This window comes from Camelina sativa, chromosome 3 (assembly GCF_030686135.1).
Source record: "Camelina sativa cultivar CO46 ecotype springtype chromosome 3, ASM3068613v1".
NCBI lineage: Eukaryota > Viridiplantae > Streptophyta > Magnoliopsida > Brassicales > Brassicaceae > Camelina > Camelina sativa.
In genome coordinates this window covers 28,137,707-28,155,117 of record NC_141882.1, presented here as the reverse complement: position 1 = coordinate 28,155,117, position 17,411 = coordinate 28,137,707, and the positions used below count along the sequence as shown (strand labels likewise).

Genomic DNA, 17,411 nt, shown 5'->3' with positions numbered 1-17,411 from the left:
AATAGACCCGTGGTATACCAGGGGCAAAACCTAGTTTATATATGCATTTCGATAAAGATCAAGCTCAGGTTCAATCTTTGAAAGATAGCCCAACAACTAGATACAACAGAAGGCCCAATAAATGCTTATAGAGAACAAATCTGAAATGATACGAATATGCTACTTTATGCTGATGCTCTTTCTATGGGGGAAACATTCCTCTTAACTAGACATGTCAATTAGAGCCAAAGCCCGCGGGCTGGCCCGGCCTGGCCCAGGAAATTACCGGGCTCGAACTTAATTATATATTTCTAGAAAAAATCAGGTCTTTTGGGTTCAGTCCGTTGGGGCTATAGGGTTTTTCGTAACAAATATATTTGTACTATTTTGTTAACATTTTTATTTGATTAATGATTTATTGTTAATAAAATTTAAAACTCTAATTCTAGTTTTCATATTTACTTAATAACCTTGCTTAATACTTTTAAAAATTTTATCAATGATATTTTATATGAATTATATATTGTTTTATTTGGTTAAAGTATAAGATTTTATTTAGTATTAGACTTTTTCTTTTAAATTAAGTTGGTTGTAGTGAATATAGATGATTTATTAAAATTTTGATTGATTTGTTTTATAGTGCATCTTTAAACACTACTTTTTAAGACTTATAAGTTTGAATTATTGATCTGTAAAATAAGCCCGAAAAAACCCAAAAATCCAAAAAACCCTGTTAAGGCTGGGCTCAAACATATGCGGGTTTTACGGGTTTTGAGCCGGGCCTGGCCGGGCCAGCCCGATTGACACCCTTACTCTTAACTACTTTAAACGATGTCCCTTCGGTAGTTCATGTTCATTGTTTAGGGTTCAATTCTTGCTTCAGAGATTTAGTTTTCTGAGATACTCTAAGAAATTTTGTGATTTTACTATATGTGTTACAACTTACCAGACATAAGTACTAGAGATCCTGATATTTTTGCATATGGAACATCATCCAAATTACATGTTAATGAAGCTATATAAAACCTTATGATTTCGCCAACAACCGATTGGTCTATCCGGATTTGAATTTATGAAGAGGAGCATATCATGATCATTAAGCTCATGTCTATATATGACCCATCAGCTTAAAGCTTATTTATTGGTGTTAGAAAATCAAAGCATGACCTTCAGCTTTAAAACTCATACTCATCAAAAATAGATGCATTTGAATAGAAATAAATGAAACAGTGAAGACTTACGTGACATCTCAAGCATATAGTTCAACTAACTATTATACAAGGGAACAACAACAATAGTAGCCGGTTTGAGTTGATGTTTGAATCTCTCCACCGTTAGATATGACATCATATATACGAGATTACAGTTGTTGGAAGATAGATACATCAACATGTACAGTTAAATATAATAAAGGTTCTTTTTAGTTCTTGTTACCAAAATATATTTGTTTGGTATGGTTCTTGACTTCTTGTTCCCTTTTAATTTTTTTTGATTCAACTGACTTCTTCTTGTTCCTTTTTGTATCAGTTAAATCTGTAACTCTAAAATAGAAAAATTATCTAAAAAAGTTATTTTTTAGTTCGTAGAAATAAGATCTTTTATTACTAAAACTAAATTATTTTATATTTTCATTCTTTAAAAATTTCTAGAATTATGTTTGACAAATTTAACAAAAAAATAAATTAATGCGTTTTTCCTAGGTAAATTATAAAAGAATCAAAACTTATAACTCGTTCTTTTTTTCAGATTTGAATTAAAATATATATGCAGGAAAAAGTGTATACATTATTATAATGTTTTTTATTTTAATTATATGTATATTTTAAAAATTAAAATAATCAAAACATTCTCTAATCAAATCCATTATTTTCAATTTTTTGGTTGATTCGCCCAAAATTATTTTGTAAAGTTTTAAACAATAATAAAAAAAAGTTTTACATCTTATGAACCAAAATAAAAATAAATAAACTTCCGTAATTGCTTCGGCCCTACGGTCTACCCAAGCTTCATGAACACGAGTGAGTTCATTGGATTGGAAAAGCTTTTGTTAAATTTTGTTTTACTAAAAAAAATAAAAAAAATAAATGACTTTATGGACTCGGCGGGAAAAAAATCATCGAAATTTTCTCTTTCTTCCCTCAAAAATATAAAAAAAAACAAAAATCCCCAAATTCAATCTACCGTTAGGGTTTTCAATTTCATTTTTTTCCACTTCTTCTTCTTCTTCTTCTTCTTCGTTTCGCTTCTCCTTTAATCGATAATTCTGAAATCACCATGAAGAGGACGGTGAAGAGAGAAAGGGAACCCACCGGAAACAGCGGTGGCGGAAGAGAAGCCGACGACGAAGAGCCCGAGCGATTGAGGTCTGTGAAGAAGGAGAAACAGAGAAAAACTGGGGATGGCTCCGTACGTATCGACGAACCTCCTCCGACTCAGGAGGAAGAAGAACAAGGGATTTCTGATCGGAGAATTCTCAGATCTCAGTATCTCGCTCTACAGACCAAAATCAGCGGTAAACATTTCCAACTCTTATGTCCATTGATTCGTTTCCCCCAATTTCGTTTTCAATTTAGGGTTTTTTTTTTTTTAATTGGGTGATTTCTCTGACGTTTCTTTGTTTTTTTTTGTTTGCAGATTCTAAAGATGATTTGATGAGGATTGATTCAGACAAATTCACTAGAATTATCAATGAAGTTGAAAACTTGCACCAGCACGGTAAGCTTTAGTCTCATTTCAAGTTGATTGTGTTAGTATTGAAAAGTTCAATTTTGTCTTTGCTAAAAAGACTTCCTTTTTTGGGTTTTGGTTACAACTTGCAGTTCGGAAGCCAAGGGAGCAAATTGCTGATGCAGAGGCACTTCTTGATATAGCAAACACTTTAATGACATATGTGAAGTCTCAGTCTTCTCATGGAGTTTCACCGGCTGAGTTTGTTAATGCTTTGATCAGTGGGTTTGGTCAGGGTTCTTTGGAAATTGATGCTGATGAGACTGCTCAAGTGTCTATGAAGTGGAAGGATCTTGGGTTTGCTGTCTGTTCTACTGTTTTAGTATCATGTGGTTGTTCAACAATGTGAGTTCTCGTAACTTTATATTATTGCAAAGGCTTTGCCACTGCTGAGGATATTTTGACTAAACAAAGTTCTTTTTTTGCGACCAGGTTGGGACCTATGGACACTGAACTGAAGCAAAAGAAGAGGGCTGCCAACAGAAAACGTACAAAGCTTGGTGAAGGCGTTCGTCCAGATGAGGTAATAAAATATTTTGCAGACTCCATTTTTTTTTTGAATTTATGAGCTATAATTGAACTGATTCCACTTTTGTAGTATGTCTAGTCCTATACTCCTTTGTGAGTCGTGACTGCACATCTTTAACTTTCACATCTCCTTACCTTGATTCTTTGAGCGCTTTTTTATCTCAGCCTGATTAGTGCGTTTACGAGTATGGATTTTGTAGAGGCTATGTTGCAATGTTTCTGCTGTGAAATATGAGTGATGGTTTTTCGGAAACATGTTGACTGTGTTATGTAGTTAGGATTTGGATAACAAATAAATAAGCTGATTTGTAGTACTTATTGCAATTACCAGGTAGATGATACACAATCAGAAGAGAAGACTGATACAGACAAGAATATGGCAATAATGTTTACCATCTTGGGGCGAAAGAAGCGCGTGCGACTTGAGAATTTGGTGCTCAACAGGCGGTCATTTGCACAGACTGTAGAGAATTTGTTCGCTCTATCTTTCTTGGCTAAAGATGGACGAGTTGAGATTATTGTGGATAAAAATGGTTCACATTTCGCCTGTAAGATCACAAGTCCATTCTCTTCTGTCTGGTTTTGATATTTGATTTGTTTAACTTAATATTTGATCATTCTAATTTGTCAACAGTACCAAGAAACGGACCTGCTGCAGAACTGGTGATGTCGGGTGAAGTCACTTATAACCATTTTGTGTTCAGATTAGATTTCAAAGATTGGAAGGTAATAAAATAGAATCTCATATCATGCGCTCGATTGTTAAATTATGTCCCGAAAGTGTCTGATTTTTTTTGGGGATGATATATGTCGAACAGTTGATGTCTGAAGTGGTTCCACTGGGTGAGGAGCTAATGCCACACAGGGAAGTTGCAGTCGCTTCATCATCTTGTCCCTCTGCTTCAGCAGATTTCACACAAGATTCTCAGACGACACCAATAAGAAAACTATCGAGAAACCGAGGTTTGGTTGTACAAGAAGAAACTGTTGTAGAAGATACTCCTGACATCAAGGGTGATGGAACTCGAAGGAGATGTAAGCGGAGACTCACCTCATCTTAAGGAGTATATAGAGTAGAGAGAGAGAGTTGTAACTCTTATTTCTGCTTCATTTTGTGACATTAAGTTAATGTCTTCGTTAGCAGTGTTTTGTTCATGGTAGGTTTTTAGGCAGCAGTGCCAGTGGCTTTGTCTAAACTCTTAAAAGAAGCCATTAAAGCCTCTCTTTTGGCGTTACTTCTTGTTTTATCTACTCAAGAGAGACGTTTAATCTAAGTAATGTTATATATTAAAATCAAAAGCACTAAGTCTGTAAATAAAGAGACTATGTAAAAATACAAAGCAAAAACCAAACTCTAATTAAGTCATAGTGCTAAAATCCCTAAGAAACAAAAGTTGCTATTGGATCCTAACACCAAACAGCATAAACCCTCCCTTTTTCTCCTCTGGTTTGGGTTCTTCATCTTCTAACTTTGAGCTAAAGACGTTTCCTGTCTTCATTTCTTCATCAGAACTCTCCTCAGCCGTCTTATTGACTTCCTCAGGAACCATGAAACCGTTGCCTGAAAAGTATTGAACATCGATCATCTTGAAGTTCTTGCTTTGGCCTTCTAATGTCATGGCATTGCTCGGGACATCGCAATTGTAAAAGACGATAATATCCTTCTCCTTGAGATTCTTCTCCTTGACGAATGCATTCCATCCTCTGGTGAAGACAAAGCTCTGGCTACTTTTCCAGTAACAATACCTAAAGTTCCATTGTCTCATTGCTCTGTCGTAAAAGTCTATTTCAACAGCTCCTACTGTCTCGCCCTCTTCTTTCTCGTTGTGATCATCGCTTATGTAAGGCAGATGCTTCACTGCGTTCTTCTTAGGTATCACAAGCCTATTCAGTTTCCCTACATCGCTCGGTGTCAACTCCTTCCGAAAAAGCTCCGTGTAAGAGAAACACTTGTCAGATTCTTGTTCTGCTTCTCCTCGTCCTCCTCCACCTTGAACTTGTTTTGATCCACCGATGTTGATACGCGCCACCATCTGAGATCGGAGTTTGAGAAAGTCTCTGAACTTGTGCTGATAAGAACCTTCTTTGATCATGTTCAACACAGCTTCCGTCGTAAAGGGCTTTTGAAAATCAGGTTCATGGGTCGTGAAATCAGACCAAGGGAAGTTCCGGTGCGAGTTGGCATCAAAGCTTCGAAGCTTAATGGATGCGCTGTCGTAAGAAGCGGCGGCTTCAGCAGCGGATTTGAAAGTTCCAAGCCAAATCCTCCGATGGTCCGCGTAAATCTGAGCACCCCAATTACCGTTCGCCTGCTGAACCACTCCTTTGTATTTCGTTGTTGTCACCGTGTTAGACAAGGCAGGAGGTTTCGTGGTCGTTTCAACAACCACAGTAGGTTTCACGCGTTTCATGAGCGGCAAGACTGAATCACTTGAGCCCGAAGTCTCTGTCGTTGTCTTGTCTTCATTGCTCATCTCATCCATATCCATTAACAAAACAAAATCAAGAAAGACCCCAAAAAAAAAAGAAAAGACACGAAACAGAGAAAGAGAGAGAGATCTTCGCAAGAACAAAAAGCAAAATAGAAATAGAAGAAAATAAGGAAGAGTATTTGAAGGGAGAGATTTGAGGGAGCAAATCCTGGAAAAATCAGTATTATGTTTCTCTGTTGTTTTTGTTAACAATGAATCTTTAGAATGTTACAGTTTCCATTTCTTGTTGTTATTTCTAGTTTTCTCTGTGATGTGAAAATGGGAATTTACAGAGTAATTAAATGTCACCAGAAGCTGTTAGTGGTAAGTTTCCTTTCTTAATGAGATTTTCGTATTTTCTCGGTAGAAATAAAATATTTACTGAACATTTTTTTTTAATGATTAAGACTAGCTGGAACAAAAAGTAAAACTTCCATATTTTTTTGTTTAAGGTTATTTACTTATTTTTGTTTTAATTTAGACATTTAGTAGCGAAACACATAATATATCATCATCATTCTCATGTAGTTTTCTTGTTTTTTTTTCTGGTTCTTGTTATACATCCAAAAAAACAAACAAAAAAAAACAATCGCCTTAATCACATTGTTGTTACAAACATTTGACAGTTTCTTACATGCTAAATTTTTCACATTTTCAAATAAGAGCATAGAACAACAACGTAACGCAGCTAAATTTCTCGGATGTGCACGAAGATAATGTTATCAAATCCTCGACTGATTCTCATCTTCTCATCTGTGTACCTACAAAACATCAAAGTAAGCAACCATCTCTGTATTAGTAGCAAGAACCAACGTTTTTGCTTAATGCATCATCATTAGTTGTAGATGTATAAGATAGAGAGATCTTACAGAATTTTAAGCTCGATCTTGTTTGTTATATCGACCGGATATCCAAATGCACCGCCTATAATAGCAGCGTCGTCCATCTTCAAGTCATATGTACTGCTTTCTGATTTTCTGCAGATTGTTCATGAGACCAATCAAGAAACAAGATCACAAATAAAAAAAGTTAAGCAATTACTAAAAGACAGAGAGAGAGACTTACATGAATTTTCCTTTCATGGAGAATCTAAATGCTGGAATGATGTTAACTTCAAACTTTATCCTCCCATCCTTGTCGATGATCTGAATCAAATCCTCAACAAGCTGAAGCAACTGAATACTACTTAAGACATTCTAACAAAATGTTTACCTGTCTTCCCATAAGACCATTTGCTGCATTTTCAATCCAACTATCTGTAAACATCTACATACACAAAAAACCGACGAATCGCTTATCAAAACGAATAAAATTGCTTGTTCAAGACAAAAAAACTGAAGTTATCAGAGAAGTGACCTGTGAACTCCAAATCATTTGCCAGCTTCCTTCTAAAAGCTCGTAATCATCTTCAGCTGGATTCGAATTAGACGCAAGAAACTCATTGATAGCCTGCAGTTATACTAACTGATCCATTAACTCCATTCAAAACCAAAATATCAATTGTGTTTACAGGTTTCTCAAAGGCATTACACATTACCTCTGCTACTCCTTTGTCTTTGGATATGGTGGCTAACAGTTTCTGCCTAGGTACAGTTTCTTTCTGAAGAACAAACGTTGTCCCCTGCGCTACAAATATATCTCCTTATGGATCAAAACGCTATAAAGCTTATAATTTTTCATTTTTTTCAGAATCAAGAAACTCATCTACCTTGTTTCCCCTTGAAATCCGAAGGTTTCCTGAAGGCGACAAATACGTAGTATCTAACCAACCTTTTGCTTCATCACCAAGAAGTCGAAAAGGAACTGGATATGGAACTTTGAACGGAAGGAACTTTAAAGAGAAAGCAGCTCTATCGAAACGGAACAAAACCCGTTTCCCATCTTTGATCGATGCAGCTGCCTGTTGATGAAACAAACAAGCATTGATTTCTCAGTCTTTATATGCAAAAGACTTGAATGAAGAAGCTCACCTCAACTTTTAGCTCTCCAATGATGTCAGAGAATCTAACAATGTTTGAAACACGAGGATCGTTTGTTGTCTTCAAGTATACATCTTGAAACACAGTGAACACATCTACTCCTGTAAATGTTCTCTGCAGACACAAATCAAATCTCTGATTGATTCTTCTGCTTACATACAATGATACAAACTACAATCATCTAAAAAGTGGGAATATGATGATGAAGAACTGACTTGGATTGGAGATGCAGTTCCAGGTCTTGTGGTGAACATCAATCGCCAACGGCCTTCGATTAAGTCAGAATCTGTCTAAACATTGTTAAAAACATTCCCCACAAGACAACCAAATGAGTCAGTCAAAGAACAAAACATAACAGAGTTTTGATAATTTGAAGATGATGAAAAGGGTTTTACAAGAAAACATTCATACAGGATTCTGAATACCCTCTAAACCTTCAAGAACTTTAACAGCAGATTCCACATCCTAACAACAACATATATGTTTCTCAAAATCAGACATTGAATCAAGAAACATGCAGGGAAATCAAAGAAAGTAAAAAAGGTTTTATCATACATTGAGCTGTCTAGGAGAAGCGGATTTGCCACGGCCTTGAATTCCGATCAAAGCGTCAATGAGTTTCATCTCAGCATCGTTGAAAGAGGATTGCTCTGTTTGGTCAGTGACAGTGGAGGAAGATGAACAACTGATTCGCAGAGTTCTACAGTTTCTGGATGAATCTAGTCTCTTGTTTGCTGCGTTGAGAAGATGGTATCTCGGAGAAGACGAAGAAAGTGAAATCGGCGATGATGATGGGCATGGACTTAAACATGGTAGCGACATCTCTACAGTGTAGAATTTGAGTGCCACCATTGCTTCTGTCTTGTGCTGTCTTGTGAAGCTTTCGCTGAATGGTTTAAACTTTAAAGTTTGCATTTTTATAATTGTGTGGTTTACAATAAAGCATGAGACTTGGTGATATATCTTCAAAACTGAAATTAGTGGAAGTCAAATTTTCTCAATTAATTAAAAACTTTTACTCAAAAAAAGTAAAAGCATGAATCTTTGTATTGATTCTTTGTGAAAGCATGATTACAGAACCAAAAAAATAAGATCTTTTAAAGATGATGAAGCTCTGTTTTTGTGTAAAACTATATAGACTTTGACTCAATTTGCAGGTGGAATTAGAAAGAATTAGCAACAAGAATAGCTTGTCTACACCTAGCTCTAGCTTGTTCAATCCTCTCATTCAAAGTTTCTTCTTTAACAGAAGCTTTAACCATAGCTAAATCCATCTCCATCAACTTCAAAACCCTAAAGAGCTCAGTGACCATTCTCTCTTCAACTTTACCTTCATCTCTCAAAACCTCAGCTTCTTCTCTAGCTCTCTCTGTGACTATCTCACCAGCTATAGCTAAAAGCTCCTTTGATCCGAAATCTCTCGCCATTAAAGCTTCGAACTTCTCTAAAAAATCCATTATCACATAGCCTTTAGGTTTCTCCAAGTTGATCTCTTTTGTTCTTTTCCAACCAATCTCGAAGTTTGGTGGCTCTGGTTTCTCGATCCCTCTTTGTGTTCTGTCTCGTACGATCTCTGATCTTCTTCGTTTCTCTATTGGGAACTTCTCTGCGCTTGTTGTGTTGATTGATTCGGGTGCGGGCGTGAGATCGAGGAACTGATCTTTTGGCTCTGGTTTTGATGAACATTTCGTTGTAAATTTGAATGTTCTACGAACGACGCTATAGGTTCTTGTTGGGACTGTGATGTGAAGATTAGTAGAAGAGAGAGATTGAAGAAGAAGTGTGGAAGTGGAAGCCATTGATTTTAAGTTCAAGCTTAAACGAATAGTGTAGAGAGGCTTGGAGGAAGATAAGGCCTTCTCTGTAGTTTACCCATCACGTTGTTTAAATGTTAAAAAAACCAACGTCGCGTCGTTTTTTTTTTTTGTTTCGTAATCGTGTTACGTTTTCTGATGTGATTTTCTACAAGTATTTAATAAACAAATATAGGTAAGATTTCATTAAGTAATCAAATTATTATTTTATTTAGTAGTGTATAAGAGGAAGGCTAATGGGGTTCATATATTGAGGTTGTTACATACTGTTTGCATTTTTTTTATGAATTAAGTGTGTATTGTTTTCAAATTAAGAACTTATGATCTCTTACAGAATATTTTCTCATCCAATGGTAAGTTTTAAATTTAGGTTTCTTATTTTTGAAAAAAATTATTTTTTGAAATTTAAAAGTTTTAAATAGAATAGAAGAAGTATAAATGTTTAAACATTTAAGATTTTATAAAAATAAGAAAATATTGCATTTAATTAATTTTTAAACTTACAAAACATAATAAAAACATTAATACATATTACAATAGAAATGCAATTCATAAATGGAGAAAATGATTAATTGTAATACTGATTTGCTCCAAATTTTGCCTAAATATTCTCAATCAAATCATCTTGCAAGCGTTTATGTTTTTCTCGATCACGAACATCCATTCGAATGTTGAGCATAGTAGAGACACATGAAGGCCTGGTTGTTGGAAGCGTGAAGTCAACTTCTGATTGAATCGCCTTTCCCTTTGCACCGCCTCTGATACAATCTCCACAACGATTCAAATCGCCTCCGCTACAGTCGCCTCCGATAATATCTCAGTCATGTCAAATCGCCTTCGACCAAACAAGAGACTGATTCTATAACCACCGATTAAACCAGACCTTCCTTTGTCGGAGCGAGACTTTGATCGCGAGAGAAAGAGAGAGAGACGAAAGAAATAAATGTTCTGCGTCCAATTTTTTTTTCCCTTTTGTATTTTTCTGTTCACCCAACGGAATAAGGACACGTAGCGTCCCTTAGAACCGAGTTGAATCTATTATATAAGAAGCTCCCTTCAATTTTCTCTTTTCTTCTAATTTATTTTTTTCTTACAAAACTCTAATAGCCCTACTAACAACCTCCTGATAGAGAAGGTCTAAGTAATTAAATCAAATATATATTTTGTGTCCATTTACTTGTGTCTTTCTTGGATTCAAGAACTTCTCTTTTACTTGTGTCTTTGTTTAAATCAAGATGAGAACTTCTCGATTGGAAAAACACTTTTCTTTTGTCAAATCTTACTGTTTTCCACTAGGTTTCGTCATTTTCTCCTTAAATATTTTCCATCAAAAGTGTTTGTGATCATCGTCTGGATTTTTTTTCAAATTCATCTGTCTCATTCCCTTCGGTTATTTTCCTTCCACAAGAGTTCTACACGATCTTCTTATTTTTTCTTTGTTCACTTTGCCATATTTGTGTTCTTTCGGCGATTCTGAGATCCAAAATAAGAAGTTCAATAATGTTTTAGGCGATGGATAAAGTTCTTTTGGCCATGTCTCTTGAAGATGAAGAAGAAGATACTCCTCTCCTGATGCCATAACTTTACAATTTAGCATTCCCAAAAAGATCATGATTCTGGTGCCCGGGCCCCTCTCTTTAGTTGATCAAGTTTCTTAATTGGTAAACAAGTTACGACAATACAATTGCTTCGGAATTACAACGAACGCTTACGTTCATGTTATAGATATAGACAAAATCGACAATTATAATGCAACTTAATGACAAACACATGGATTAGGTTTCCATCTTTTGTGCTAATTACAATGCTATTTCTCTGTAACCAAAACTATATCTTAATGCAAAAATCTATACTATTTGTATTCCTAGCTAGCAAGAAAAGAATTGAGCAAATAGAAGTTGTATCATACTATAACTAAAACGAGATATACACAAGTAACAAAACCCTATAGCGTATATATAAATACATACATAAAAAGGACGATGCCTCAAAATATAATTACTGGTAAAGACGAAGACAACTAAAAATAACTTCGTGTATAAATTCATTTGCTGGTATACAATAATACTATATATGAGTAGAAGATTGCGTTGGTTCGGGTGTTTCACATGATGGAGCATCCTTGAGCGTTCGTGTATTCGTGGCAACATTGTCGTCCACCTCCCCAGTTCTCGTAAACGGGCCTTCCGTAACATTGGTACTGTTGGGCCTCGTAATACGGCCCACAATGATACGGCTGCCACACCGGTGGCATCGGTTGAGGTACTGGAGTCAGAGCCAGAGCCTGAACAGGAGCAGGAGCGGGAGCCTGAACAGGAGCAGGAGCCGGAGCTGGTGCTGGAGCTTCTTTGGGCTTCTGAGGGGGCTGAGGCTGGGGTTGAGGTGGTTTGGGTGGCTCAAGGATCACGATGGACTTGATAGAACCGTCTCCTTTGGAGCAGAGTTTGTTCATTAGCCTCTCAGGATCGTAACAAACCACTTTGATGAGGATCGTGTTCGACTTCTCATCAAACATTTCGTCTGTTATTTCTATATTTATGGCAAAACAACACATACCACAAAAACCGTATCCATTTATCAAGATTCAAGACTTTTGTCAACCCTCAGTGATTTAAATTGAGCAGAAAATAAAATCAAAGAGAGAAGAAATTTACGAGGGAATTTGCGGATAGCTTTCTTAGCCTTTTTGTAGCATTTGGGACAGTTTAGATCCACTTTTAACTTCATCATCACCACCATCTGTTCGTAAATCATATAATTTGATCATTATTACTTTAATTAGTAACCGTATCAGCTATAAAAAGTATTATAGGGTAATTAACAGTTACTAAAGAGAATAAGATCTGATTATAAGAAGTAATTCGAATATTCAGATCCAGAAAAGTACCTTGTCCGCCATAGCTTTGGGGAGTCTTCTGTCACCTAACCTTACAAGTACAAGAACACAAGTTTTTTTCTTTAATGTGTATTTGTTGCATGATTCACTATATATAGAAAGTGACATAAAGAGAGACTCAAAAAAAAAAAAAGTGACGTGTATGATACACGGTTTATCAACATAATTTCGAAGTTTCTAAAAGTGACACCGACATCACGTACGTACACGACTGAGAATTACCAAAATGGGCTCACATTTTTCAGTGCACGTACACGACCAGAGAGGTCAAGTGCTTGTAGTGGTCCAAATTTCTCTAATAATTTGATTATTCTTCTGTGGTGCGAAATAGTGAGCCGACATGGACGAAATGGTTGTAAAAGGACCGTCTGAATTTGATGTTTCCAATTCCATTAAAGACTCACTCTACCAATCAACTAAAAAAAAATCTGCAGGGAGTCGTGTATCAAACAAAGAAAAAGAAGAAAAACGACAAATTGATAATAGTCCAATTAATTTTCTGATATGAAAAAAATGAATGACAAAATTAAAGCGAATCTTATAATTCAGTGGTGAGATTCGTCCTCAGATATTTTAAAGCCCTAATCCTTGATTTTTATACTCGACTTATATCGTCTAACCTTATATTTCACTGGGGAAGCAATAATTAGTACTCGAAAAGTAAGTAAATCCGATCCAAAGCAAGATGGATATTAATATAAGGGGAGGTATTGGTTTAAGATTTAGAAAGAATTTTAATGACTTTAAAAGTTAGGTAAAATATGTTGTTATTCAATCAAGATTTTTAAAAACTCTTTAAAAATTTGGTGTTATTGGTTGTGGATTTGTAAAAAGTTATCTAAAATCTTGATAAATCTAGTGTTATTGGATTAAGAGTTTTATAAAGTCATTAAAAGTTTTATGTTATTCAAGTAAAACAAAAGAATCTTGGATTGTTAATGAATTCAAATTTTATGTTATTAGTTTAGGATTTTATATCATTTCCTTCATAACAAAAGTCATGAAAACTCTTTCATCAAATAGAAAGATTTTACAAGATTAGAAAAAACAAATCATCAAGATTTTAAAAAACTTCCTAAACAATCTCTTAGAATCCTTCATTTTTAACTTTCAATTTTCTATGATTTTAACAATCAGCAAGAACATAAAGTCATTAAAATTCTTTCTAAATCCTAAACCAATACCTCCCCCTAAGTTTCTTACAATGAAAATTATCCAATTATTATTATTTAATTTTATGAATTTCTTAGATAGTGCAATAACTCTCTCCAAAGTTTCTAAAAACTCTTATTCAAAAAACTTTTAACCATATTTAAGAAACTCAAACAATTTTATATATATAGATTTTTCTCTCTCTATTCTAAGAAATTTATGTTAATGGAGATGACCTAAAGAACAAACATTGCTTTCAAGATTAATATCATAAAAAAGAAATATGAGAGTTGCTTTATGTGGCAATACTCTTTTAAGTTACAATTTTAAAATGTGATAAGTGATGACAAACATACATATATACACTACACATACTAATTTAGTTGCAAGAAAATTCTAACCACGTGGACTTTTTGATATTTTCTTAAGAGTATCACTGTATCAGTATGTCGACGCAAGTCCAATACAATATTGCCAACAGATCTAAGAAAATATATTTTAGTCATTTCTTAAATATATTTTAGTCATTTCTATATAGGGCCTGATAAGAGATTAACACGTACAACCAAACATCTTTAAGGTTTCCCAAATAAGATGTCATAAGGATTGAATCGATTGATAGATGAAGCTGAAGTTGTTGTAGTGGACAACATATATATTATTGAGGAAATTACAACCAGAAATAGTGTTGAAGTTTACTTACAAACATTATGGATAAGCTTAGTTAAGTAAGATGATGATTTTCCTCGTTTGCAATAATATTTTAATTAGAAGTGTGTGGACAAGAGATCAACATGTTTCATGATGGTTTAGAAAAACATTGTTAGTGAACTCATCACCTCCATCACACTCAAATGTTCTAATTAATTCTTTATTTTAACAAATTTCTGCAAGTTGTTGTAACGATACGAAGATTGAGAAAAAAAAAATGTTTAAAAGGGTAAAACCAACTAAACCATGAATAAAGAGGTCTTGAACACTTTCCAAGCTGGCATGCATTATGTACTTCATTTCAGTAGTTGAAGAGCAGGTTATTTGGATGTCACAATCTTTGATAGCATACTTCAACAATACTTGCAATATTTTGTCAGAGGATAGATATTTTACAATAATTATAGTTATTTATTTATTTAAATAATTTAAATTTGTTGGTCTGTGTCAGCTTACCTCTAATTATCCATGTAAATGTATCTTAATATCTTTGATTGTGACTATATATGTGCGTCTTTAGTATAAAAAAATCTCAAAACATGGATTTTCTTCAATAACATCTTTTAAAGCTTTTTGGTATTGCATTGAACTTATGTCAAGGATGCTCTAATTGGATTAGTTAATAGACAATAAATATATTATTTGATGAGAGATTTATATATTTGATTTTTGAATTGATTTGAATCTATATAAAATTTCGAGTTATTCTATTATTTTGTAATATATATATATATATATATATATTTTGTTGTTCTATCACCATCTGTATCTCTTGTTTTTTTTAACTAATATTATTATTTTTTTTAGTAGAAGAGAGGAGACTGAGTTTCCTTAAATTTATTCAAAAATAAAACTAGAGTTACCACCGAACACGATGTGGAAACGCAGTTCCAGTCTCATCCGCTAATAGCTCATCGTTAATACATACTGAACAAACATCAAAAAACTGAAAATCCAACGGTAAAGAAAAAACATAGTTGGCTACTTGTACTTGACTAAACCATCTGCAAGACGGATAGCTTCCCTATAGATAAGAGTAATACGGACTCTAGTCCCTTGAAATAAAGCCATAGCACAAATATACTAGGAAGGACAGCGGATGAGAATCACTTATCCCTGTCGTGAGAAAACGAACAACCATCTCCGAGTCCACCTCCAACTCCACGCATCGCATATTAGATTCCCAAGCCATACACAATCCATAGTATACTCCCCACAATTCTGCTAACAACGCCGGACATATACCAATATTGAAAGCAAAACCCCCGCACCATACACCATCACTATCCCATAGAACCCCTCCTGCCGTTGCCTGACCAGGATTCCCTCTTGATGCACCATCAATATTTAACTTCACCCAACCCACACTCAGTTTGTGCCGAGAGATCAGTCTATCCTCCCTGCGTACGTCTGCTCCAACAATCCGCATTTTATTATGCGCTTTAAAGATCTCATGTGCCTGATCCTTTAGAAACTGCACCCTATCCCGACACTTACCTTGCACCCCAAAGACATTGCCACATCTCCATTTCCAACCCTACCACACCGCCATCACAAACTACGTGGCCCATGGACTACCAAAAGAACATTTTGTATAGCAGGACAGTCTCATAGTACATGAAGTAGGGACTCTTCACCATTCTTACAAACCTGGCAAAGTCCACTCTCACAAAGGTGTCATCGTCTACGCTCCACGTTCGTCATTACCACCTATGCATTTTCAGCCAAATAATTTTTTTTATCCTTTCAGTAGCCACAACCCCCCCATAAACGATCATACATAAGCTTCAAGTTCTGTCTTGGCGTATCATCCCGCATAAGAAAGTGATACGCCGTTCGAACTGAGAATTGCCCATTTAGATCCTCACTCCAAGAGATCCTATCATGCCCCCATTGACATTGTCAACTACCACAACTTTCAAGTGTAATATGATATGCTCTAGAACATATGGATAAATACCGCTCCAGTTCCATCCTTTACTACTATGCCACATGTCTAACACCCTCAAGGATTCAAAACCAGGCGGAAGCACAACCGTAGCACAGTCGCGAAGCGGTATATTCAACAACCATTTGTCATACCAAAAGCGAATACTGTTCCCATCACCCAGTACTCAACTCATTCTCGGACGAATCACTTCGGCGACACATGAGGCCACACTCCTCCAGGTAGAGGACCACATGTTCTTAGGAATGAGCCAAGAGGGATCCCAAATATCAGCAACTTTATACTTGCTCTGCAACACTCTCGCCCACAAACTAGTGTGATCACTCAACAATCTCCAACCTACTTTAGCCAACAGTGCTTTATTCATCACCCGTGCAGAATGGATCCCCAAACCCCCTTCATACTTCAGTCTACAAACCTTCTCCCAACCCAGCAAATGCAGTTTACGCTTCTCAGGAGTCCCTCCCCACAAAAAAGAACGCGAAACCTTCTCTAAACCATCCATGACAAAATTTGGTAGAGCAATTGTGCTCATAGCATGAACTGGAATTGAGGACAGAACCGCTTTAGTTAACGTCACCCGTCCAGCAAGACTTAAGACGTGTACCCTCCAACCCGCTAACCTCGATGACACTCTGGCCAAAGTCTCCCCAAAGGTATATTTATTAATCCTTTTATGTAAAAATGGCATACCAAGATACTTCCTCAGGTCTCGTGTTGACTTTATTCCACTCACATCTGTTATCAGTCTCTCCAAATCACGGTTCACATTACCAGAGAAGAAGATTTTAGACTTTTCTAAACTTATTTTCTGTCCCGATGCAGAGCAGAATTTCTCCGGCACTCCACGGATCACCAAAATCTGAGTGACAGAAGCTTCAGCAAAGAGAATGAGATCATTAGCAAAGCATATATGGGAAAGTTGAGGCCCTCTCTATGATAGTTTGATAGGATTCCACTCTTTAGCACCCACGGCTCTATCAATTTGGTGACACAACCTCTCCATACAAAGCACAAATAAATAGGGAGATAGAGGGTCTCCTTGGTGAAGACCTCGAGAAGGCTTAAACTCACTTGTCTTCTCACCATTCCACAACACAGTCATCGAAGGGCCCGTTACACACTGCATGATCCTCCTTATCCACTCTTCCAGAAGTCGTACTGCTCTCAGCGTTTCTTAAAGAAAGTCCCACCGAATACGATCAT

At 35.8% G+C, this 17,411-nt stretch overlaps 4 protein-coding genes and 1 non-coding gene across 8 annotated transcripts; 1 reads left to right on the top strand and 4 right to left on the bottom strand.

Annotated features, from left to right (window-relative positions):
• Nucleotides 1-2,071: 2,071 nt before the first annotated feature.
• LOC104778025 (non-structural maintenance of chromosomes element 4 homolog A-like) lies at nucleotides 2,072-4,527 on the top strand. The gene is made up of 7 exons (XM_010502381.2): nucleotides 2,072-2,491; nucleotides 2,614-2,694; nucleotides 2,799-3,051; nucleotides 3,139-3,229; nucleotides 3,566-3,782; nucleotides 3,869-3,960; nucleotides 4,053-4,527. The coding sequence occupies exons 1-7, from the start codon at nucleotides 2,254-2,256 to the stop codon at nucleotides 4,293-4,295; spliced, it is 1,215 nt and encodes a 404-aa protein (XP_010500683.2). The 5' UTR covers nucleotides 2,072-2,253; the 3' UTR covers nucleotides 4,296-4,527.
• Nucleotides 4,501-5,796, bottom strand: LOC104778024 (AP2/ERF and B3 domain-containing transcription factor At1g51120-like). The gene has a single exon (XM_010502380.2). It carries the CDS (start codon nucleotides 5,721-5,723, stop codon nucleotides 4,632-4,634), a length of 1,092 nt encoding a protein of 363 aa, XP_010500682.2. The 5' UTR covers nucleotides 5,724-5,796; the 3' UTR covers nucleotides 4,501-4,631.
• A 479-nt stretch (nucleotides 5,797-6,275) lies between these two features.
• LOC104778022 (putative plastid-lipid-associated protein 12, chloroplastic) lies at nucleotides 6,276-8,614 on the bottom strand. 4 transcript variants are annotated; one of them, XR_015594534.1, is made up of 11 exons: nucleotides 8,240-8,599; nucleotides 8,096-8,149; nucleotides 7,900-7,974; nucleotides 7,676-7,798; nucleotides 7,414-7,605; nucleotides 7,243-7,331; nucleotides 7,062-7,154; nucleotides 6,918-6,971; nucleotides 6,771-6,850; nucleotides 6,575-6,682; nucleotides 6,276-6,466 (listed from the first exon to the last, which is right to left on the bottom strand). XR_015594534.1 is itself a non-coding variant. In XM_010502378.3 (11 exons), the coding sequence occupies exons 1-11, from the start codon at nucleotides 8,597-8,599 to the stop codon at nucleotides 6,394-6,396; spliced, it is 1,296 nt and encodes a 431-aa protein (XP_010500680.1). In that variant the 5' UTR covers nucleotides 8,600-8,614; the 3' UTR covers nucleotides 6,276-6,393. The 4 variants fall into 4 exon arrangements, 2 of the variants coding, with proteins under 2 accessions (XP_010500680.1, XP_087363081.1); XM_010502378.3 differs by having other exon boundaries at nucleotides 7,243-7,326; nucleotides 8,240-8,614; XR_015594535.1 differs by lacking the exon at nucleotides 8,096-8,149 and having other exon boundaries at nucleotides 8,240-8,606.
• Nucleotides 8,615-8,685: 71 nt separating this feature from the next.
• Nucleotides 8,686-9,686, bottom strand: LOC104778021 (protein CHLORORESPIRATORY REDUCTION 41, chloroplastic). The gene has a single exon (XR_015594536.1). It is a non-coding gene; the product is annotated as a protein CHLORORESPIRATORY REDUCTION 41, chloroplastic (transcript).
• Nucleotides 9,687-11,381: 1,695 nt separating this feature from the next.
• LOC104779292 (uncharacterized) lies at nucleotides 11,382-12,691 on the bottom strand. The gene is made up of 3 exons (XM_087506954.1): nucleotides 12,386-12,691; nucleotides 12,153-12,237; nucleotides 11,382-12,027 (listed from the first exon to the last, which is right to left on the bottom strand). The coding sequence occupies exons 1-3, from the start codon at nucleotides 12,500-12,502 to the stop codon at nucleotides 11,603-11,605; spliced, it is 627 nt and encodes a 208-aa protein (XP_087363080.1). The 5' UTR covers nucleotides 12,503-12,691; the 3' UTR covers nucleotides 11,382-11,602.
• Nucleotides 12,692-17,411: the final 4,720 nt, after the last annotated feature.